The sequence below is a fragment of the Aphelocoma coerulescens genome, chromosome 3 (genome assembly GCF_041296385.1).
Source record: "Aphelocoma coerulescens isolate FSJ_1873_10779 chromosome 3, UR_Acoe_1.0, whole genome shotgun sequence".
In the NCBI taxonomy this organism is placed as follows: Eukaryota; Metazoa; Chordata; class Aves; order Passeriformes; family Corvidae; genus Aphelocoma; species Aphelocoma coerulescens.
In genome coordinates, this window is record NC_091016.1 from 24,919,712 (window position 1) to 24,945,970 (window position 26,259).

At 35.6% G+C, this 26,259-nt stretch overlaps 1 protein-coding gene across 2 annotated transcripts in view; it reads right to left on the reverse strand.

The window, feature by feature from the left end:
* SPATA17 (spermatogenesis associated 17) overlaps positions 1–26,259 on the reverse strand; it is a 95,690-nt gene that overhangs the window by 18,599 nt on the left and 50,832 nt on the right. For both annotated transcript variants that reach the window (XM_069009518.1, XM_069009520.1), the window contains exons 7-9: positions 15,249–15,452; positions 9,934–10,070; positions 1,216–1,354 (exon numbers count right to left, since the gene is read on the reverse strand). In XM_069009518.1, coding sequence (XP_068865619.1) covers positions 1,216–1,354; positions 9,934–10,070; positions 15,249–15,452 — 480 coding nt within the window. The remainder of the gene's footprint in view (positions 1–1,215; positions 1,355–9,933; positions 10,071–15,248; positions 15,453–26,259) is intronic.

Sequence of the window (26,259 nt, forward strand, 5' to 3'; positions counted from 1 at the left end):
AATTTTACTCTGAGCTCATTTTTAAAGCTTGAAGTTTTGAGGGAAAAAACTTCTAAAAATGTTCCTTCTCAAACTAAGGTGCCTTGGAACTTGCTGTATATTTACAAAAGTTAAACTGATTTCAGGGAAGTAATTTATCATATCTTACAAAATCCCAGAATTGTTTAGGCAGGAAGAGATCTCCTGAAATCACCCCTACAGCCCCTGTGCTCAGCTAGAGCAGGCTGCGTAGACCATGGATATATCCAAGGACAGAGATTCTACAACCTCTTTGGGCGACCTGTGCCAGTCCTCTGTCACCCTCACAGAAAAAGAAGGAAAACAAAAGTGTTTTCTTGTGTTCAGATGGAGTTTCATGAGCTTCCCTTGAGTTCATTGGCTCTTGTCCTGTCCCTGGACGCTACAGAATCTGAGAAGTTTGGCTGCCTGTTCTTCCTTCACTCCTATCAGGCGTTTATGCACCTTAGTAATATCTCCCCTGTGCCTTCTCATCTTCAGACTGAACTGCTCTAGCTGTCTCAGCCTCTCCTCCTACAAAAAATGCTCCAGTCCCCTAACTATATTGATAGAGAGTGCAGCACAAAGCCAAAGTCCATTATCTTTTTTGTACTCAGAAATTTTAATGTGATTAAGATACCTAATACAAATAGAAGTAATGAAAACACTACACAAACTCATGAACTGAGAAAAATTACCTCAGGCAGCACTACAAAACCAGAAATTTATGAGATGCTCCTGACAAAGCAGGCAATTTAATGAGGTGATCTTAAAATAAAAAACAGCTATTCACTAGTTTTAAGATTTTTCCAAAGAATTTAAGCAGTAAAGTATTGTGTTGTTTTTATCAGTTTTTGCTATAATTTCTTGAAGGTTTATCTTAATGTACAAGAGTAAATATACAACCTCTCTTAAATCAGAAAAGGCAATACAAACAGAATGAAACTTAGCAAAATGCATATAACTGAAGCTTTACTTAATCAGGGTCTTAAATCCTGATCTTGTAGGACCTAAGGTTTTGAATTTCCTCAAATTGTATTTACCAGAGAGTCAAGGAAATCTGACATCTCATCACAGCTCTAACTATGCGATTTTATAACATGCTAGAAAGAATCCCATTGGATTCCATGATCTCTGGATCATACTGAAATTCACTTAGTTCTAATAAAATAGCAATCTAAAAAAGTAAATAAATCCTTGATTTTTGCAGTGACTTACCTTGTCTGCTATCCACTTCTCAGGACACACTTCTCTGAAATGTTTAGTTCCATAAGCTTCTTGGCCATATTTGCCTGATCTATGAAGTAATGGCTCATACTTTTCATCATTTTTATGGTATGAGGAAAATGGCAGAAATCTGAAATTCAAGAATATTTTAAAATCAGTTATACTCTTCTCTAGATGCCACATGATTGATGTAAATAATGGATAGCAATGCTGCAGGAGATGACATGGACATATGTTCCTGCTATTTTTCACTACCTTCTTAATGCTCTCCCTCCGTATTGTGGGAGGATTACTGCAATTTCTCCTGCAGCTTCTTTCAGATTAAACTTGGAGCAAAGAGATAGTAAGTTTCAACAGGATAAAATGAAGACTTTGTGCACAAGGACAAAGTCACTTGTTCACTTGCATTAGTAGATTATTACTTTGTCTGTATCTGCACTAACAACTGGTGGGATGTACAGGATGATCAGGGTTCTCTTTGCTGGGATGTGCATGTTGATACCTCAGGTCTTGGCAGGCAGTGCAGCCTGTGCCAGCTGTCAGGAGCAGGAACTGCCCATGCACAAGGATAGAGACCACCTATGGAGATAGGCATCTTTTGGTATCTGATAACCAAAGCTAAATAAACCATAATCTCATTTAAAAGAACAGAAACTTGCATGTATTGCTAAACCACAAAACAGAGAAATTCTTTCTTCAGAATTCACAGACTGTATACCTTACTCTTAAGTTATAATTATGTCCTAATCAGCAATCTTTTTGAGCCAGATTCTTTCATTTTTGGTCATAATGATGATGGACTTGCTGCTTACATAGTGCCAGCGAGCAGCAAAGCTCCAGCTACCTGCTGGAAGGGGTTTTCAGATGGATGTCCCTAACTGTCATGGACAGCCACAGGTTTTCTGGGTAGGTTCCACAGCAAACTGTATGGAGGAAGGTGAAAAACATCTTGTATAGAAAAGATCTGCAAGACACCCTACAAACGTGCCTTAGTTCCATCTATTTCAGTTTCCAAGAGAGTAATGAGAGCAAATAAGTACATTTTACTATAAAGTAAAACATTGGGAATTAAGCTTATCGTTGCTGGTATTCTGAAAAAAATCAACATGCATTCTGTATTCTAGAAGTGCAGGAAAAAATATTACTCAGTAGAATTAGAAATACATGCTTCAGAAGTCTAAAACATCACTTTTAACTGCCATGTAGTTAATCAGAAACCTCCCCTAGCTGAAAGCTTTTCAGAATCAGAGTCCCTATAAGAGTTAGGCAAACAAGATTCTGATAAAGATGAGGATTAAAATACCCTTCCTTGTCTCTCAGCTGATACAGATGCAGAAAATGATTTATTTTGACTGATTTATCAGCAACTGTTTGAGTGTTTTCTTAAATTATTTTTCTTTCTTTCCACCTTCTTTCCAACAAGAAATTGTCTTAGAATCTTTCCAGCTGTATCAACTTCTCCTATCACGTGTCACAAACAAATGTCATGTAAAGTTAGTGAAAGAAAAACCCTGAGTTAGCAGAGTTTTAAATAATAAAAAGCTATAGTAGCATGTGTATCCCCATGGGAAAGGACACCCTCACACAAGACAGATTAGGGCACTTGTAATGCTAATTTGCACATGGGATGGACATCACACACACACAAAAATTAATGTGGCCCCAGTGTCCCAGAGAATACATCGAAGGTGCTGTGAGCCGGCTGCTCCACTTGCAGATTTTATCACTTCTGAATTGCATTTTAATAGTACATTTTTCTTTTCTTCAGACATGAAAGAAAATTGGCTTTCTCAGGGGATTGGATAGCTGAGAAGACAAGGCTTGAAGTTTAGGGATTTGCCCATATATGCACAGAATTTAGTTAAGCCACAGCATTCATAATTTAATATGAATACCATATCTGTAAAATTTACACATAGAATGATTAAAAAATCTTGAGTAAAGCAGAAGTAAATTATTATAAGTTTTCCCTTTAAAATTTTCTAGACAGGTTTCGATTTTACTGTGGATCAGTTAATCTTTGTCTTTTTGGCAAAAAAATACTGAGAGTAATGTAGGTTCTACTACAATTCCAAAAAAAAAAAAGCCAACCCAAAATTAATACTTCAAGACACAACTAGCAGTATGTTCTACATGTAGTTAAGCACAAAAGTGATCTGCACTCTGCTGTATATCTCCTCTAAGATCATTAGCTGGAATATGTGCCATATAGCACATGGAATGTATGTGTATGGCTGAGTAAAAAAACTTGTATCAGCTATGAAGTTTTGAGGAAGAACACTGGACAATGACAAATACTTAAATTTAAATGAAAGAACAAAAATATAATAGGGTATAATGGTATCAAGTAGAAGCTTTTTCTTCTGTTTACAGTTCTGCTCTCAGAGTCAGGGGTTAGATCCTTACAGTGATGATGCTGTAACTACAAGAAAGGATGATATGCTTGTAAATTCAGTGGCTGTTTAAAGTAAGTGAGAATTTTCATTATGTGAATAAGTAATTAAAAAATTACAACAATTTTTCATGTTAAGTAGGGTAACCAAATTAATGGGAGCAATACAAAAGCCATTATACCCCCCAACCGACAATAATAGTAAGAAGTAATAGCACTACAGAACACTTCAGTAATGGTATTATGTTCTATAGCTCTTTGTATACACCTGACACAGCTTTTCCCAAAATTATTGACAGTATGTGCTCTGAAAGTGACAGAAGACAGTGATGGAAGAAGAAAATTAAATTCAGCCAATGATAGGATACCATTATCAACTGTACAAGTTTAGATTTCAACGGTTTAGAATTCAAAACATTCACTCGTTTTTCCTACATCTAGTTTTCAGCTTTTCCTTGTGATTTAAGTGTAAATTCATAAATTCTTAAAGGCTTTCAGTAAGCATGACAGAGACAGAGGTACCAATCAAAGAATTAAATTCTGTATTGATGTTTTAGTGTGCTCTAAGAAAATCAGTATAAGCCGAGACTTCCCAAAAGATGATGATTTAACAGAAGGTGAACTTTCCCTAAAGAAATATATTGAAAAACAAAAAATAATTTCATGCCAGCCTGAATGAGAGATATGCCAAAGAATACATTCAAAATGGGGAAAGGGTTGGAACCAAAAATGGAAATCTACAAATGGCTGTATTACTCACTCATACATAACCTGAGAAGGACCAAGGCTGGCTATGTCACTGATGATGAAGGCCAGCTGCACTGCTGCCAGGACCTCGCTATACTGAACCCAATTAGCATAAAAAGACCTAGAAGCCTTTGCTGAGTAGCCAGACCAGGACCTGACAGCTGCTAGTGGTGTGTATTTAAATTTCAAAGACGCAGTAGATATTTGTTGCTAGCAAAAACAAAAATTGCTTTATCTCTCCTCTCATCCTGTCTTATACCTTCCCTCAACTATTAATTTCATCTTTCCAATCCTTTTTCCCCTCACATGTTCACACTCCCCCTCCATGACTTTTGTTCCTGCATTCCTCACCTACCATTTCTTCCCTCTATTCTGTCTCTTTTATTGCAATCTCTCTCACTATTTTGACAGGAGATGGAAGAGGCCTTTATATGCTGAAGGCTTTCCAATTGGATTGGCAGAGATGACAGAAGCAGCAGCAGGAGCTGGTATCCAGTGTCTGTGGCAGTGTGAGAGGAGCACAGCAGCACAAGCAGGAAGTAGAATTTCCCAGGTCCATCACTGACTGCTGGGCAGCAGTGTCCCAATGTTATATGGTACCTTCCAACAGGACACAGGACAGAGGCAGTGACTTTTTCTTGACATTTAAATGACAACAAAAAAACAGAGTGGTCCTTCAGTGGGTTCTCTGAACCTGCCCAAGAGGAAAAATCCCAGCAGTCTACCAGAGGGAGCAGGTAATCCTGATCCCAGAAATGCTTCAAAACATACCCAGGCTTCTGAGAAAGAACTGCCAGATCTACTGCTGGACTTCCATGCATGTGGCACTGCCAGGGCACAGTAAGAAATACAAAACCCCAAATACTGCTTATGTGTTTTTTCAAACTTTCCTATTTGTATGTACCTTACATCTTTGTAACTTAATAGAAAAGATGCCAGCAAAATATTAACTCTATGACGTTGTTAAATTTTTATCTAAAGTATTCTTATGCAATAGCAATTCAATTCCTTGTTGTCTTGATTTAATTCAAATAAGACAATTTTATCTCACTTTGAAGAACTCCATGAACAATTAGCTCCAAACAAGCCATGCTTCTCTATCAGGAATCTGTGAATATTTTATCTTTTTTTTTCTTTAATAAAAAATGACATTAATTTTAAGCTTTCAAATTTGGATTAAACCTCTAAAGTAATTTTTTCATCAAATCCAACAGTGTATATCTTTTCACTTGGGGAACTGAGAAGGAAGCAAAATGGTTTTCCATAGCAAAACAACTGCAGCAGGGCAGACATCATTTAGTTTATAATGCATGTATATTAAAATCAAAGTGTTAGATACAAGAATAAAGATGGAATATTTTACTTAACATATCTAGTCCCCTTATCTTTAGTGCACTATTTTTGCCATGAGAAACCTACTTGGGTGCATTAGTACAAATATTGTTTCTGGTAATATACTAAATACACAGTTTATTGAAAAAGTATCAATCATTTTGATTGTAACATCAGTAAATCTAAAAATCCTCTGGCCATTTTTATTTAACCCCTGTCTGTGATAATGTAAAGTGGCAAATAAAAGCACAGCCTAGTTCTTGTAAGAAGTAAAAGAGATCTCTTCTGCAGCAAATTCCGGAACTTCTTAATTATACACAGACTTATTATCTGCATCCCCAGTGTTATAAAGTACCAGAACTTCATTAGAAAAATTAAGATGGAAAAATGAAGGCACTACTTCGCAAATTTCCAGTGGAAATTAGCTGGAAGAAGCAGAGGAATACTGGATCAAAAGAGGGTAATCATGCTTAACTGTGCCCTAGAGCACCCGCATGTATAATACGATTTGCACAGTAACTACCTCTCCTATTACTGCTTGTTTGGAGTATTCTGTGTTAATGGGGTTAGCTAATTTAGTATTTTAACTTAAAAAGACTCTGCTGATTAATAAATGTTGCACACTGTGCTAGTAATTAAAATAAATGGAAGAGTTACAAATAGAAGTTGAATTGTTAAGAAAACATTATCTGAAAATATATGATAATCCCTGTTTATCATAATACAATAACAGTCTGGAAAATATGCAAATTGCTGAAGTTGCAAAGCATATGACAAACTAAGTATAATTTGAAAAAAGTTTTCAGATGTGTTGTATTTGTATGACATAAAATGTAGTAGCCATTTTCACTGCAGCTAAGTCAGAAATACAGTAAAAAATTTTATAACTCTAGAAATTAAAGGATTTTTTAAAATCCTAAATCTTAAAGCAACTTGTATTTTAAGTTTTCTTACCATTACCAACAGGCAGCTCATAACATCGATGCTCTCTAAGTACAGAGCTTATTTAGGTCACTGATTTCTCTGCAAGTGTACCTGTCATGCCCAGCACAGGGCAGCACAGCAGCACTGCAGCTGCTCATAAAGAAAAGCACAATCTTGCTGAGAATAAGCCCATGAGGAGCTGGGTGCTGCAGTATTCACACAGCATGGGAGAGGCAGGGGGTGCAAAAAAGAGTGAACCAGTGTGACCAGGACCAGGCTGTGCATCTCCAGCACAGCACTGAGCACAGACATAGCCAGAAGCTGAGATGATGTTTCTGATGTCACACCAGAAGACTACAATAGAAACCAAAGCCTTACACTATTGCTATCACCACACTGCATCTCGTTCTGATGTTTGCTGACTTCATAAAGATGTTTAATAGTACACTTTGAAGTATGAGGCATATTATGAGAGACAGATTTCATCAAAGTTAATGAAAATAATTTACATTTTTATTCTCTGGAAAATTAGGCCAGCAGGCATCTGCACACAACTGAGGAAAGAACTTTCTATGCTTTGTCTAAATCTGCTGGATCCAGCAGTTGGTGTCTCAGACTAGACACTATATTAAATGGCCATCCCAAAGGAATGCAATTGTCATTCCTATCCAAGTGGAGGGGGAAATCACTTCATTTGTATGAAAAATAGTACAATAAGGTAGTAACAGCTTCAATTACATGAGAAAAAGGAATCATTCTTATTAGGCTGGATTACCCAGTTGCTCTTTCATTACAGAATAGGAAATTCCAGCAGTTGCTTTAAGTAAGTATAGTATTCTGGTTTGGTTTCATTTGTACTGTTTCTGCCTGCCTCAAACTCTCTCACAGCTTTTCCAAATTTTTTCTGCATTTTATCAAAAGTAAGAACTTTCTCAGAGCTTGCAACACTCATCCTATCATCCTGTAAACAACCACTTTAAAGAATCCTGATAATTAGAAGTGTGTGGGAATTCTGAATGTTGTTGAAAATTTCAGGTACACGCCAACAATCTTTCAGTCTCAAAAGACACCACACAATACTCACTCTGGAAATATACATATCAAGGATTCAGTCTGTCATTTCATGCAAACACAAGCTTTCTCATCAAATGCCGCATACTTCTGCTGCTCATTCTCTCCTTATTTTCTAAAACAGAAGAATAATCAGCATAGGAAGCACTACCAGGAAGAAATAAAGTCCCAAAGAACACAATTACATAGCAAGAAAGAGAAATTTGTCAATTCATAATAGACACTGCTGAGAAAAAACTACTGTAGAATCTGAGTAACCCTTTGCTGGCTCCTCCCTGGAGACCAACATCCCACACAGCAGCTGCAGCATTACTAGGGAGCGTTAGTCCTGGCAATGACCTGCAGCTCTGTCATCACCTTTTCAAGGTTACAGATGTGACCCTCGCATGGTTGGTTGAATAAGAAGCACAAATGGAATGATCACAGCCTGAAAATGTATAATACACTCTGCATTTAGTGTGCATGAAGCTGAGAATCATTGATTGTTAGGACATTGCTTCTGTGCATTAAGGATGGCACTAAATGTTCCCTTACCCGTAAGTTAAATAAAGACTCCATATCAAATAATATCTACCAAAGGTGGAGGCTCCAAATTTAAACTGTACAAGACCAAATCTTCACAATTCCCTCACTGAAGAGTCAGTGAAATATTTATTACAAGGTCTGACCTTCTGAAACTGTTGACACAGTGATGTCTGGGGTAAACTTCATCAAATAAAGACTGGGCAATGTAGTCATGCCTATAAATGAAGGACATCATTTATCCTTAGTTGTAATGCATCAACCAAAACTAATTCAGTGAAGAAAACACTTTAAATGAGAGGTAGAATATTAATTACTACCTAGTGATAGGGGTTCTTTTAAATTTCACCAGCAGAAGTTAGATAAAAAAATGAAAAGAAAAAAAGCATGAATTTAAGGTGAGATGTGAAAGTTAAGCTGCTTCCTCCTCACACCAGTACATGAAAGAATACAGAGAGGAATAGAAAAGGGAAGTATATTTGTACTTGTAAGTGAACTCAGTTATGATTTTGGTATGAAGGAATAAAAAGTGCTATATCTAACTAAATTAAAAAAAAGACCACCAAAAACATGGTCCAAAAGTGAAGAAGTCTAAAATATTTTTTTTTTAATTTCAAAATTGGTTTTGAGTAGAATTTTCATTCAAAGACACTATTAATATTAAATAAGGAGGAATGGTCCAACAATAAAAACATAGAAGCTAAACCACGTAAACACAATTGATTCTGGCACTCTTGTCCCAGTCCTGAAGCTGACACATAGCAATATGGCACTGATAAAAAAGCATGAAACAGATCAAAGATAGCAAAACATCATGTGCCAGTGAACCAGTGGATCACAGGCAGTTCATGAGGAAAAGTGTTTTCCTTCTCTCCCAAATTCTGGTATTGAAGGGTCAAAGGATTGCCAAGAGCAGTGAATTCAAGGAAAAGGGTGACAAAACATAATTCTTTTTCTAGTTAACTACAAAGCCAGAGAAGGTGACTTAGCAGGCTTTTGTTATGATAGGATAAAACAGTGTTTAACAGTCCATTGTGTTAAAAAAAAAAAAACAAAACCAAAAAAAAGGAAATATTTTGGCAATACCCTTAGATCTATTGGGACAGATGCCTTAATCCTTTGGGATGGATTATGCCTGTATTTGAGATTTTATGGAAAAGAACTGGCCTGTCTGACACTATTACAGATGCTACGGCTTAGGAAATCAAACTTCTTCAAAGATGATTCCAGTTTTTGTATCATGTTCTAACATGCAACATATGCTCCCTCCGCTTCCAAGTGAGCTGTGGTACTCTTCTGAGAGAGAAAACAAGTCTCATTGGCATGCAACACCATTTTTTCCTCCCATAACCAGTAAGCTCCCAGAACATGAAAACTCAAACAGTATTTTTTCTTTGGCAAGGTGCATGTGGGAAGACAGAATTTGCATTTGTTTTCTTATTTCCCATTAAAGCCATCTGTTGCATCACATATTATTATTATTACATGTTCTTCTACAGATTCATAGATATGGATGGCACATGTCACACAATTAAAAGATAGGGTCTCTGCCCCCAGCAGTTTATAATCTAAGGACACAGAATTTAGAAGTACATACATAAAAGGTTTCCTAGTAAGCTGTCAGGTTTGACATTTCATTTTGTCAGGCATGAAAGGTTTCTGAAAGCAATGGAATGAAGAAAACACTCTCATAACAATATAAGAAAAACCAAAAAACTTACCCATTGTCATGTATGGGATTTCTCTGTTCCTCTCTGGCCTTGGCTGGTGGTGGATTGCTTGATTCTGCTACTCGCAGGGTTGGCTCCAAAGGCTTGTAGCGCTGCCACAACACTTCAGCAGGATTGCGGAAAGGCCCCTGAAAGGTGTAGGATAATACTAATGTTTTATTTGGGGGTTACAGTTCTTTTCTTTCCCTCTTTTATTCGTGGCACATCACTGTGGAAACAGACACAGAATGTTTGGGAAGTGTAGTAAGACTCCTCTTCCAAAATAAATAAAGCAGCTCGTTTTGGTAGAGACTTACAAATAACATAAAGGTTGATAACAAACTCTGAAGTTTCAAAGAGAGTGAGAAATGTGCACTCCGATTTTATTTAACTACTAGTAAATACTTAATATTTTTAAAAATATATCATTAGAACTGATTAGGAAAACTTAATTTTTCCTTAGAAAACAATAGTGGTGAAATAAAAAACAAGCATGAACTATATCTAAATTGTGCCTAAGTAGAAAACTTAAGTATTTTACTTTGCATAGAACAAACCTTAAAGAACATGCTCTTTTCAATGTAACTATAAAGCTACCTACAAGGGAACTTAATGCATGACTTAAGATACAATTCTTCTAACAGAATTCAGACTCATGACTTCAGCAGTATAGGCATACAGTCCATTTTCAGAAAGTCTAATTTCACATGAACTTTGTTATTGTTAAAAAATATGTGTCTTTTTTTTTCCAGAGTATGTTGTTTAATAACCAATTGTATCAGTATCTACCATTTAACAACATGGATAAATAGCAGCAGGAAGTCCTCTCCTGTGCTGCTGAAGTGACATATCCTATATGTCTCACTTTTAGTATTAACTCTTAAGAACTTACATGAAATATAATTAGTGCCATGTGCCACTCAGGACAGTTTAATGGCAACCCTGGACTTAGAAGTATTACTAATTAATTTTTATTTTCATCAGTGTTGATCTTGCAATGAACTAGTGAAACCTTTTGGAACTCTGAACAGACAAAGAATCCTAATCACAGCCTTTCTTCTTAAAGACATCCTTCTTTAAATAGGTTATCACTAACAAGTCACAGCTGGAGTTACTGCAAGCACTGAGTGAAGACTGTGGGGCTAATAAAAAGAAATGATTCACGCCTCATTTATGTTCACTTATGTTTTACATTAATAGAAACCAATAATAGGAACCAGTTACCATAAAAGTCATGGACCGTAAATAACACAAATGGCAAATAAGTATCATCTAGTACTTTTCACAGCTGGACAGGAGGATTGCTATATTTGAAAGTAGTTAATGGATTTTTATTGGAACTTTACTTTTTAAAGGCACAGCACCAAGGTTTGGAGATCTTTTTAAAGGTCCCAGTAAGCAAATATGCATATTTACACTTCTTGTAGGTATTTTCTTTCTTCTGTTTTCTAAGTCTGAGTAAAAAAATATGTTCAATTAAAAAGAAAACAGAAGTCTTTAAAAACAGAATGAAAAGTGTTACCACCCATGAGAAAATAATCAATATTAGAACAGGTCATTAAAACTAGTCAACAATGTTCTAGTAATACATAACCTGATGATCAAGTCATCAAAACATTTAAAATTTATAATAAAAAAATTAATATGCTGTTACAAGATGTTTGCATTAAGTGGATATATGGAGGAAGGAAGAAAGAAAAGTACACTACCAAATAATACCAAGATAATATGTTTGCTTTTAAAAGTAGTCTTTCACAATATTGTATTTTTTCTTCATTGGAAAACATTGACTCATATCCCTCCAGGATAAGAGCCAAATCAAATATCCAAGCAAGGGGTTTTCCCCATCTTTAATTTCTGAGACCTAACTAGGAGTTAGATACATAAAAAATCCTAAGTCTATAGTTCAAATAAAATTACAACTACTAATAGGAGGAGAGGGGGAAGGGATGTAACTAAGCAAAGGTCCCCCAAAACACGGCTGTGTCATCACTAATGAAAGCAGGGTATATATATTAGACGACTAAGATAATTCTGAACATTCCCTGGAGATTTTTCCATTCCTCTGAGTCATGTACTTGAAGAAATTTACTTAGTAATATGAACCTCAGGAATGTATCTTAAATGAAGACCTCTAAAAAATCCATGTGTCTATTTCCATTTTACAAGATCAAAACTTGTGGAAACTGTGGTAGAAGAATGGTGCTTAAAAATTTTTCAAATTGACAATGCTTGCAAGCATTTCAGTCATCCTGCTTCAAAATGGAAATCTTTCTGGGGAGGTCAAGCTACGAAGGGAAGGAATCAACCAACAATTTTTACACTGAAGGAAACTCACACAGCTCTATGCTCTATGTTTGGAATTTGTACTGAGTAGCATAAATCTTCTTGATACCCACTGGTTTGCCAAATAAAGGTTAGCAGATCAGCATTCTTGGTACTTTATCATAACATCAGAAACTCAGGATAAAAAATACAATCTGAATGAAATTATGCATTCCTCACTGTCCCTATTCCACAACAGATAATAGCATGCAAAAAATCTAAATGGTAGTGTGCATTCTGTTATTAATACATTTTAAAGAATAGATGACTAATTTTAGCATTATCTGTGTTTCTATCAAACTGTAATTCTAGTTAACTCAGTAATAAAAATGATAGATCTAACTATGTATAAGCATCATTAAAACCTTTCTTTTAAATACACTATCTTACACACACTGAGCTTACCTATTAAATGCTAAATACCCACTTCCCTAAGAGAAAACTGAAAGATAGTTAATTTTTTTTCTTTTAAACATATATAATTGACATCCTCATATAAAATATCCAAACTTATGGGCAATAAAAATTTTAGATACCTGAAAGAAAGTAACAAGTGGCTCACAGTGAGCCAGACAGATATTAGAAAAAGAAGCTTGGTGCCAAAAAGTGTTACCACAAAGAACTAGGACACAAGTATATCTAGTAATTAAATTTCTTATTGTCACACCAGACAACTTTCAGGATGATGCGTTCTGATGGGTTTTCATTTCCAGCTGTTTCATCAGCTCAAACCAGTGTCCTTTTTCTTAGACATACAACCCTAAATTGTCAAAGTGTTGTGCAGGGATTTAGCCGTGTGACTCCCATTAACATCAATAAGAGTCGGGCAGCTAAATCCACGCGCTGTGCTTTGAAAATTTACCCCACAGTGTACATCCCAGGGTGCTGAAAGGATTAAAGTATTATATAGTAAATTCCCTCTTTGAGGTGCAGAAAATAAACAGAACTCTTCTGTTTTGTTCTAAAAGGCTATCTGTGCATGACTGCTGTGCGTGAGTCTGAACTTAGAAAGGTCTATAAAATATTCCAAATCCAAGCAGAAGCTTGTAAGATACTTTGTATACAGTAAACCAGTTTTGCAAGAGCACCTTAACAATGGAAGAACTGTGAGTTCCTTATTTACTTAAAAGCCTGATTCCTGCACCATGTCCACAAGGCAAAATCTTTCTTATTTCCTGAGAGACAATGCAACCAGTCATATCCTGCTCAAGGACTGTCATAGCCCCCTTGGTCCCAGAAGGTAAAGCTATAATGTCATGTTTATGTCAACTGCAAACTCCCTGATCACCCAAACTGCTTGTTGGCTCACACTTTGTCTCAATTCTAATGTGAGTCAATGAGGTCGTTCTATGAGGAAGCTCAAGCAGTCAAGGTAGGGAGAACACAAGGAGGGAAGGACAAATGTGGGGAAATGCCCTGAAGTTGATTCTTACTGTTAGAAGCAGTGGGCTCACCTCTATTTCTCCAGAGGTGTTCTCAAAGGCCTGCACCTTCTCAAAATCATAGAATCATAAAGGTTGGAAAAGACCTCCAAGATCACTGAGTCCAATCTTTGACCAGACACAACCTTGTCAACTAAACCATAGCACTAAGTACCATGTGTGATCATTTCTTGAGCATTTCCAGGGATGGTGACTCCACCAGCTCCCTGGGTAGCCTGTTCCAATACCTGACCACCCTTTCAGTGAAAAAATCCTTCCTGATGTCCAACTTGAACATCCCCGGAATAGTTTGATATTATGTCCTCTTGTCCTGTCACTGGTTGCCTGAGAAAAGAGACCAACCCCCATGTGACTACAACCTCCTTTCAGAGAGTTGTTGAGAGTGATACTGATTCGAATAAAACACCATTAAAGATATACATACATTGCTTATTGCTCAAGTTGCTACATTTCTGCAGATAGGTGATAGCTGCACTCAAAGTTACTAAGAAGGACTCATTTAGAAGCATTGCCTTTCTAAGCAAGACACAGGTAAGGAAATTTAAATATAGAATGAAGTACGAAAAGGAAAAGTGTCAGAGGTTCTGAAGAGGTTGTGTCACTCGAAGTGAAACCAGATGGAAAGTGTATGTGTGAGCTAAATAGAAGATTCAGTAGATTGGGCAAACTAAAAAATTCTTCAGAATAGAGGGAAAGACAGAATACTCCTATCCCAAAAGTAAAGGTTATCAGGCACTGACTGGCAAAAGCTAAATGTCATTGTACTGTCATCAAGTGTGGAACACAAAGGTCTTAAAAGTTTTTCTGCTGTATATATTGGTCACATTCCCAGCAGGTTTTGATAATAACGTGGCAAAAGCTGTTTTGCCATCTTTTGAGCCATTCACTGGTGCATTGCCTCACAGATGTCCATTACTTTACAAAAAAGAAAAAAATCTACCTGCAATATATGGTGACATCAACTGAAATTAAAATTGAGACCATCATGGTTGAGAATGGAAGCTGGGCAACTTTTCCATGATGGAGCACAACATGTAGAAATCATTGCAATTACAGCTGGCACACACCTATTGGACACGGGAGGGCAGGAACTATTCTGAACTGAGAGGATGCCTCAGTCTTCATATGGAAAACAATTGCAAACAGAGGAAAAAGTTATCACAACTACTTAATTTGTCCTACCACCTTTCATTTCTCCTTTTTAAATTGATTTAAGATTGGAAATTAGTATTTCTAGCTATAATGAATCATAATACTGATAGTCTGTTATATCAGGTCATACCTTTGAAATATCATAAATTATGCTTTTATCCCAAAAGGACAAAAACAATATATAAAGAACCATATTTCCCTGTTTTTACATAACACATGGATTTCTTTTTCCTTAAGTCAAATCTGTGTTTCAGACTTTATATCTTAAATGCAAGCACTAGTTTTATATTTAAAAAAGAATCCACAAAATGGATTTTCAGACCTGGTGATCCAACTTGAGATATTCTGTGACAATCTATGATAAAAGATGTGAGCAAAAGCTGCCTCAGAGTCACTGGAAATTGTTACCTGAGGTTTCTGTCTGTCAGTAGGTAGCAGAGGCAGTTCTGTGACGAAAGCTGGAGGCTTTTTACAAGTTGGCCAATCATTGAGCCCATAGGCAAAGGGACCCTTCACTTGCTGCTTTCTGTGGGTCAGTGGCTTTGACTTCCGTAGCAGCAGTTCCATTGGATCTGGGGATTTTCTGAATGGTGAATTGTAGATGCCTGGAATCTGAGCAGAAGATGGGATTATCTTTGACTTCAACTCATTTAAATTTCTACATACATTAGGAACAAAGTCAGACAGTAGCACCTGCAGCACTTTTAAAAGTAAAACAGTCATTAGTTAAGGAGAAATAAAGAGAATTTATGGAATACCAAAACCCACCAATTGCTTTTTACCCAACAGTATAGCCACAATAAGTTCCTGAATAACTACTACAATGTGTTTGGTCTTAATGGCATAAAACATGTGAGAAACAAAAATTTAGCACAATGATTTCTAAATTGTGACAAAAATTGAAAGGTTCATTTGTCACTGAATTTGATTTTTTTTTTACATCACTAATTGTATCACTAGTGCAATACAATATAACAATTACTAATATAAAACACACATTTCAAATTCTGTTCTAGTAATCTACATCATTAACAATCTGTGAATATCTGGACAATCACAGTTATGTGACAGACTGTTCCCAAATCATACCTATATATGTAGGGATTTTATCAGTTGTATATAAACAATTCCCAAATAGACATATGTGAGTTTACTGAATTAATTATGAACTGTTAAATATGAGAATTCCTATTCCATATTGCACAAAGCCACTAAATTTCCTATAAAACATATAATGTATGATTAAAATACACAAAAATTAATTTAAAGCTACTGAATTTCTTTAAAGATAATTATATTTTCCACAATGGTATACTAAAACTTTTAAAGTAGACTTGCTCAGTTAAAATATATTGTCCTTTGCTCTTATTATAATTCTAATTACTAATAAATCTTGAATAAAAATAGTAGGAAAATAAATCAGTTTCAAGATGCAGGAAAGTTAAGGAAAAGAGTAAATGTTTAAAATCTTGTATTGCTCCTTTGGAACACTACTGAGGACCCATGAGAAAACTATGTAGGGCATCAGCCTCCCCACAAAGTATTAAACTCTTGGGGCTGAGAGGATTGAACACTCCCCAATTAGCTCTACTGCATTTTTCATTAACATATCCTACTGGGAAGTTCCAGTTCCTTGTGTCAAAACAATTAAATAAGGCACATATAAAACATACTGTCTAATGGACAAAAGTATTCAGAGATGGCAGCTTATTCAAAACACTGTTGGGGTGTTCAAAATTTTATGGGCTACATTCTTCAACTCTCTAAGTGATATGGATCTAATGACAATTTATTTTGTTCCTCTGTTATATGTTCCCCTCTTAGTGCAAACCCTACAAATAATTTCACTAATGGACTAAATGTACAGCGGGAAAGAAGACACGAATAGAGGTAAATGGTAGAAACATTGGCCAAACAGCCACTGGTTGTTCCTTCAGCTCTTCAGGATGCCAAATTAGAATGGCAGGGATCCATGCTTCAAACAGCAGGCAAGCAGAATCACTGGAGTGAATGTGGAATTCCAGGTCCCTCTCTATGATCTGCAAAGTCCAGCTGCAAATCAATCTTTGGCTCTGCAAGCCTGGCTCTTACTCACATAAACATCTCCTCATGCTGTTATTATTTTTGTAGTACTTTATGCATTGTTATATTGCAATTTCCTTATCAACCCAGTAGAGTTTTGCTTGTGAACACTTGGTGACCTGTAAGTGCTACATAAAGACGAGTTCCACATCTTGTCTTGGAATTTATTGCACTCTCCCACAATTACTGAATGCATTTACACAATATACTTGTTACACAAGTTCTCTCAAATATAAAATGCCACAGTGAATACAAATTCCATACAAATGGAATACATTAGATTCATGCAAATTAGATCCCTTGCTGGAGATGAACAAAATTTCTATGCCACTGTCATTGGATCTCTTCACTCATTAGTCCTACTGCAGCCTTTGGATCTGCCTACATTCAGACCAATTTTTTGCTTTCAATATGTTGATGACAGTAAATATCCAAGTAATAGCCTGTAACTACCTTTGTTATATATTTCACTGAGCTGCTCATTGGATTGTTGCTTCATTTTTCCACCCCTTCCTGCCCCAGCCATACTCAGCTGTGGAGATTGTGTTCTAGCCATGTCACAAGCATGCAGAGGTTCCCAGCTGGGTGAGAGATACTGCTCTCATGGTAGGTCTGTGAAACACATATTTTATAGAAAGTAATAATGGCACTGAAAATGTAAATGTTTTCCAGAAGAAAAGCATCTCCATGCGCATCACTGAGAATCAGGGTGAGCCAGAAGAAAACACCAAGGCATAATAACAGCTTTCTAAAGTTGGCAGACATGGATTTGTTGATCAGTAGCAAATTCTGATCAGGGCTCTATCGCCCCAAAATTTACATCCCTTTTTAAGCCTTTTCTTAAAAAAAAAAATTTAAAAAAAATGCTGAAGAGCAAACTGAGGAGGAAATATTTTAATTTTTTTTAATAAAAAAAAAGATTATTTCAATCTACATAGCACAGGTTTGGGCTTTGGGTTTTCTTTCTCCAAAGTGGAAAAATACAATATCTGTGATAATTTAAATGCTTTTCCTCTGAATAATTAAATGCAAGAATAACTTTAAATTGATGTGCTACCTGGGCACTTTTAGTCACACTGAGAGATAGTGTAAGTGTCTCCATGAGTAAAATGGTTTTCTGAAACTGCATTTTGCAATCTCTATTAAAATACTGTACATATTCTACTTAGTGCTTCTTTGATTAAATGTTTGGCAGTAACAAAAAAACTATAGTTCATAAAGGGTTCAAACACTGTGAAATGCTATGGAATATCTCGAGGTGCACTTAAAGAATTGGCTTTTAGCACTTTTAATGAAACCAAAATTAGCTACAATAGATGTGGAAATCCATTGATTCAGTGTCTTTTGATTTATTATTGCTGAAAAGGTGTCTTAACAAAGAGTCATCTTTTGTTGCTCTTTTTTTACATACATGTCAGGTTAAATGCATACGGATACTATACCAACTACGAAAATGGATTTGGAGTTTAGGGAGGCCAGCTGGACACTTTAAAAGTTTTTGCTTCTAAAATGGATGAAACTCCTTGTAAGATCTGGGTCAAAATTGATTATAAAGTGCATATTTAAATAATGATTTTTCAAGAAATCCTTGCTAATTACTTTACATTTTAATTATATATGTTCAAGTATTCAACAAGACGCATAGCAGAGCAATCAACAGAGTTAGTATCTAGACAGATAAAATTAATACTAATTTACTCTAAATTCCCCAAGGTTTGTGGTAAGGTTAGGCCTAGATTTAAAATTGGTAAAGTTTGGTAGGAGAGACAAGGGGATGAGTTTGATTCTACTTTCCAGTTCAGATGAATCTCTGGAAAAATTGCTTCCATTCTTTTTTTAAAATATTTCTACGAATTTTGGTCTTGTTTTTGGAATTTCTTGCACTGCGCAGTGTTATGATAAATGCCCTACTCACTCTCTCCTCTGCAGGGAGCTGGCAGTCTACAGAAATCTAAGAATTTGGGGGATCAAAGCCTTTGGTACTTAATACATTTGCATATCTTCTTGAGACAAGTACAATGTATTAAAAGCATTACTTCATTTTTTCCCTACTTTAATACAATATTCTCTCAACTAAAAAACCATTGTACTTAATACTGCTTTTTCAATGGTAGAAAAGTATCTGTCTTGGATATTATCCCATACTATGATTTCAATATTTTCCCCACTTTTACTCCATAAGAAAATATGTAACACTCCAAAATATCATCATAGATAACAAAAAGTACCTCTGCTCTGCAGGGAGAATGACACATTTTTTGTACCTGTGCTCTTCAACACTAAGAAGGGACTCTGTCAAAGCCAGCTTTCAGGACTTCATTTCCAGGAACAATTTTCTAAAGTGACAAACACTATGGGGAAATCTGTGCTAACTGTTAAAAAACTTACAACTGGGTTATTTGCAGTACTGTCATGCTAACTTCCACCTTAATAAGACCAAGGAACTCTCAGGAGAGGACTCTGCTAATAGCTTCTTACTGACCTCCTTACATCAGGCCCTTCTGGTGAACAGTGGCCCAGTAGTGAATATGGCAAATGAGGTGTGAAAGCAGAGATATATTTTTTTTAAGACTATGGTTCTGACTCGTCAGGAAAAATAAAAAAAAAAAAAAAAATTGGAAAAAAAAAAAAGAGAGAGAGAAATGAGTTATACAATAGATATATTTTCCCCTAGAATTCTCTGCCTCAGACTTTCCATCATGGAAACCCAAGCATGACTTGGAATATTAATTGTGTCAGGTCAAGCATACTGGCAAATGTACCATTTGTTACCCAGTCATCCTTAGCATTACATTAATATTTTGTATCATTTTGCATTTCTAACACTCTATCATCTAGTTTCCTCCCAATCATTTTCTTATCTTTATAATTAATGGTCACATATAAAGAAAGAAAAAATCATAGAGAAACAAATATTAATTTAATGAACATTAGCAAAGAAAAGATTTGGGGTTTTTATAGTCTGAATTGCTTCCACCACTAATGCTGTATTTACTCTATGCTAAAGAATATCCATTTTTGTCTTTTCCTGTTTATCATTTCAATACAGAGAGAAAGAGTTAACTTCTTTTGTCTTAATTAATTTTTTTCAGAATAAAAGAAAAAAAATTACTAAGAAGTTGCCTTGAAAGGTAAACTACGAAGTAAGGCAGCAGCAAAAGAAATAGAAAGAAGGAAGGAAGAAAGGAAAGAAAAAGGTGCAGGTAGAAAAGGAAAGACTAGGCTGTGTTGATTATGCCGGACAATTCCTTGGAAAAGATAGGTGACCCCAAGTGGTATCATAAATCCTGAGAAGTTTAGATTCTGCAATTTTTATTTATAAATTAATTATTTTTTAGTCTTCTTTCCTACTTCTTGGCTGAGCTTTTTAAGTTTATGTAAAAAATTGCAAACCAAATATGTTCTAAGACACAGCATAGCTACTGTGCCACAAATAATTACACATATGTAAAATTAAAAACTGACAAAGTTGAGTTGGAGATAAATTGTAAGCATTAAGTCAATAGAAAGTGTATTCTAATATATTTACATATTTTTATTGTAATTTACCTAATCAATAATAAAGATAAGCTGTAGTTTAATTAATTTTTCATATCCACTCTGAAAGACTGAAATAATCAACATATATCACGAATATAAGTGCTTCATTTAACAGTCATTTCATCTTGAAAAAAACAGTTTTGAGGGAGGAAGCTTGTGCAAGTGGTTATCACAGTAAGACCCTAAATAAAGTGCTACTTTCTCACTCTGGTCTTTTAATGAGGAGTTAAATGAGCAAGAAAAGATTTCAACAAAATAGGGACTTAACTTGAAAATCCTTTCTTGCTCCATTGTAATTTGTACAAAAACCTAAGCAAGCTGAGATGAGAGGTAAGAGATCTTTAAAAGCCATAAAAGTAAAAGCATGAAGGAGAGCTGTGAATGAAATATTTGCTAGAGATGGGATTGCTGAATCAACACTGACCAGTGCACTTCATCATAATTATCAGGACATACTACTGCCAGGGGATTTATAAAAATCCCACTCAGCAAATAATTGCCCTGCTGTTAGGAGATAGTCGGAGTGTTAACACACTGTCACAGTCCAGCGTTTAGTAAGATATTCAACATTCAATTACTCTTGCTGAGAACTAAAAGGAAACATGATCATTTCTCAGCTACTGCAGTTATGCTTCCACGTGAATTCCAGTGAACAATCCTGTTAATCCCCAGATATAGTTTTTCTAGGAGGGAAAAGAAATACCCTAAAACATTAATGATTCACAAGGAAATAAGTGTTTATATAATGTTTCAAACATGCCTTAAAAAGAAAGGAATTTTAAACTTCTAAATAACTAGCTTTTTAGAGACTGTCAGAATATTTCATATTTAGTGAAAATAAAAGGACAATATTTAATATGAGATTTATTGTAAAAAGAACATCTATAAAAAATCTGTAAATACTGTTCTAGCACCAAGTACAATAAAACTATGTCCATGAACTCAAATGCAAGACATCAAAATATTTAAGCTACAATAGAATTCATTCTACTAGCAAAAATCTGCAAATTTTTAACTAATGTGAACAGATTTCTGTATTAACAATTAAGAAATACATTGTCAAGTTTATGCAGATGTTGGAAAAATACCATAGTATGGTTTAACATTCTGCTTTGAGATAAAACTTCTTTACCATGCTTGACAATAGGAAAAATGTCACCCAGCTTTATAAACGTAGGTTCAGTCCTCACTGAGCTAATGCTGCTCCTCAGGCCTGATCCTCTAATCCCTAAAAAATATACTCTCAGGAATTCATCTAAATAGGCACTGGAGGACCTAGCCTGTTATTGCACCTAAGGTATTTTACCTTTCTTTGAGATACTGCTTTTATGGAGAGACTGAAGAATTCATAAATGAGTGATGAGTAGCGTGTTTTCTTTCAAGTGGGATTAATTACCTGTCTTCTGCTTAATATATATTCTGTTTAAACAGAGTAATAGAAGCATTAATTATTGTTATTCTGCCTTCAGACTGTAAAGCTTGGTTCAGTCCTTTTCATCTGTGAAATGTTTGCTTGATATCAAAATAATAGTGCAATCACAGTTTAAATGCACTTGTATAAGTAAACCAGGCAGCTATTTTATGGACTATACAATGAGGTGATAAGGAAATATTCAAGTCTGGTATCCTGGCCACAGACCATAAAACCAACCTCTAAACTTGCAAGGCACTAAGTTCAGTTGCAGGAAACAACATTGTAATTGAGTCTCCATACAGGTACCAACTGCTTGGGCATTTAGGCACCAAGATAAAAGAGAAATATAATCATAGTTTACTGCATGAATCATTGTGGCACAATATCCAAAACACAGCAGCCCATCAGATGCAGAGGCATCCCAAAAATGCATCCACCTTTCATTGATTGTCTCTCTGACTGAGGCTTACTCTGTCAAATCTAATTCTAACGCAGGCTCTTGATGACTTGACTAGATCAGGAATAATAACTTGAATGACTGAGTGATGGCATGGGAAACAATTCCATTATGGTGAAGACACAACATAGGGACAGTACATTCAAAGTTCTCTTACTGTCTTCTCATTTGACTTCTGATTTCAAAACAAGCAGAAAAATACAACTTAACTGCCGAATGGCTTTATTTTAAAAATAGGAGTGGGAAATTCTGTTACTGTTATTTTCTCTGTAAGAAGTGCTAGGCTGAATATGGGATAATATACAACTTATAAGAATCTCTGAAAATAAACCTGTTTCTATAACTACCTTGTGTAAGTGCAAATTAAAGAACTTAGTCTGAAAAATAATCTCTAAATTCTCTAAAAGAAGAATTTATCTTCCGTGTCTCAATAATTACCTGCAAACACACAAACAGTATTTTCTTCCTTTACAGAGCTATTTTGAGGCTAAAAATATTTATGCTTGTGAGAAGTTTTCAGAGCATTAAAACACACACCTACATATGTGATATCACTCGTGTCTTTAAAATGGAAATTCCATCCACTGCCATTGTCATAATGGAAAAGATTAGCTTTTTACAAAAAATCTACTTGAGATTCACTCCTTTTCTAACTGGATTGAGAAAAATCCTTATAATTACAGCACTTAGAATCTTTGAATTTGTAACACCAGAATTTACCTGCAACAACATATCAGAAGAGAGGAGAAGCTCTTTGTAGCAGGTAGGGATGGAAATCATATGGAGATTTCCTTTGTCAAGGAAATAATTGTTAAATGGAGAATTGCTTCACTCCTCAAAAATGCATAGGTGCAACCAAAACAAAGTAACATTTCACTGCTTTTCCTTGTGCCTTATGTCTGTTGCATTGTGCTTACATGTGAGTATTCCCTCACAGACATATATTCTGACAGATTTATTCAACAATTTGCTGTAGTAAACATGTAGGATTAGGCAATGAGTAAAAACTCAGATTGTGGCAGAATGTTTAACAAAGCAGTCTGCAATGAGACCAATAAACAATGAGGGGAAGGCTTAATGAACAGTTATAGTATTGTATAAGAGAAAGAATAATGAGGGAACAAAACTATGTTCATCTGATTAGTAAAGGTAGTCAGAAATTAGTAGAAAAGAGTGATATAATCAGAAAAAAACCCAACAATGAAGACTTTACTAAAAGATTGTTGAAATGGAAAAACTGAAAGCAAAGTAAACAATAGAGGGAGATGTACAGTGTTTGTCATGTCCCTTGCAGGACAGACACAACTCCCAAATTAACAGTATGTGTCAGACACTAAAAAAAGGCACTGAATATTCAATGAACAGCGCAAGTTAATGAAAGAACTTCACTACTATGCTATTCTGTTGCCAAAGAGCTGAAAAACAAAAGAATTGGTATGTACATCACTCATCTTGAAGTCTCATTAAAGCAAGGATACCATCAGTGCCACTTCTTAATCAACAGGAAGGTTTGCTGTTGAGACATGTATGGTATTTTATCTTCATGACTTCTCCCACGCCATTCCTAACCTCTCTTCTTACCCACTTATATCTTACTTAGCATGTACTCCTAATATAACAGGAGAAAAAAATTACCTGAGCAAGACCATAGCTCACACAAACTTGGTTAAATACCAGATGGACTACTATGCATCAACCAAATTTATACCAGTAACTATTGTAAGAATGCCAGTGGAGTTTCACTGTTTCTGAATGTGGCTTTGTGAACTACTCATGATGATGTTGCAGCTGATGTTGCACTGCATTATGATTTCCTTGCAATATAGATTATTTCTTCAACGTTTTTACCATATAATACCCACAGCCAGCATTCAATATATAACTCAGTCTTACCAGTTTTCTAACCCTGCAGCAATCCAACCCTTTTGCCACCACAATTGACAGTAATATACAAAATGTGGTCATGTTTTTCTAAGATCTCAGCATGTACACTTTTTGATAGATCACACAGCTTGTCCTTTAAACTCTGCCATTAATCCTACCCACAGGAATTGAGCACGAAGTTTGTTGTCTAGAAAAAATCCACGCAAATAGGGATTATGCAATTCAGATGCTAAAAAAGACAGTTTAAGTGCAGAGACCTTCTAGCCAGTGGATTTTTAAATGACTAAAGCTGAAATGCTCAATGCTATAATTCATGGTAGATACAGAGATGTCACTATGCTATAATATCCAGCTTTGTGTGACATGGCTAGTAAAAAGCTATTTAGAAGAAGCTCTGAGAAATATTGCCATGTCTACATGGACATACCTTTAAAAACTAAGCTTGCATAGGATCAACCAGAAAACAGCAGTCAAACTTTATATTTTATTGTGTGTTAAGCTCTTTCTAATAAGAGATGAATTTTTTGTGCAAACTCTCATTTCTTTGAACAGTAAACCAGTTATCAAACAAACTGAAATGATTTTGTAACAGGCAGCCTTTAGGAAAAATAGAGTTTACAATGCTGTCATAGGTAAAGCTTAAAAGTTCATTCACTGACTATCTTTAAGGAATAGGAAGTGAATATCTTGTTTTCTGGGAAGTGGGACAAAAGGAGAAATTAGTGATTTCTGTTGGAAACACTTTTACTTACCACCTGAGCTAGACTGAGACTTTAGGGAAGAGTGAATGGGAGGGGAGTTCTATTCACTGACACTGGGAAGAAATACATCTGAAATGGTGCACAGCCATGGATTTTGCATAGGAGATATAGGTTATGGTGTCAGCAGATAGCACTTCCTCTAACCACAGCTACCCTTTTCCGGGCATGAAGACCACCATGCTCACCATCTTAGTTTTGGCTTTGACTGTACTTGTCCTCCCTAGGGAGATAACCACTATTTCTTAAAGAACAAAAATGTCTGATTGAAAAGAATATGGAAGATCTATGGAAGTTATAAATTTTGTCACTAAATTATTTTGGCAATATGTGCACCAGATAAATTTTGGAGATGTATTTTGTCTTTCAGCTCTCGTCCTCTTTTTTACATCACCATGATACTGTTGAGTATCAGAATGACAGTTCTGAGTGTCCCCAAGATTAGTTATCCCAAAAGGCAAGAGACGGACTCAGATTTTAAGAGAACTAGAGATTTTTGTGTGTGCAAATCACTTAAATGTAATTTTTGGAATTTAGAGCTAGAAATCAGGTACAACGTCTTTCAGCATCAGAAACAGCTCAGTTGCTGGCTTCTTTCAGTTTACCTTACTTTGTCCTTCTTTCTGACAGAAACATTGAGCAACATGAACCGAGATCCTTTCCAAGTGAACTGAGATTGTGTGTGCAATACCCCATGAGGCACAAGATTTGAATGATTTTCCTAGAGTGAATACCTGTGAATAGACTGATATATCTGGCTTCCAATGGGAAGTGAATACACCCAGAAATCTTGCTGATCAAACATAGCTGTCACAAGTATGGTCAGAAGCATATGTAAATTGTGAACCCTTTGGAAATATTATTTTATAAAAACAGAACACTGCAGCAGGAAATGCTTCACATACAAATGCAAGCCTGCCTGACAAGTAAGAAAGCTCACTCTCCTCTGTAATTTAAATAGGATATTTTATGGTACAAGCTTTGGAAAGTACTCAGAAACATCTGACTACTTGGCAGAGAAGTGATGAGTGGATATTAAACACCCATGGATAGGTGGGGATGTTCATTGATTGGGGCACCTAGAATAAAAAAAGAATTGACTATTTTAGTTCATCTTCAGGAAGTATTAGTACTTATAATGAATGATAATTTCATCCCCTGAATGTTTTAGAGACAGGATAATAAAATTACAACAGTAAAGAGGGAGGAAATAAAATGTAAAAGGTAAGAGCTAATTCATTCTTCATGCTAGCTCAGTCCTTGGCCTTTCCTGAACAGACACTG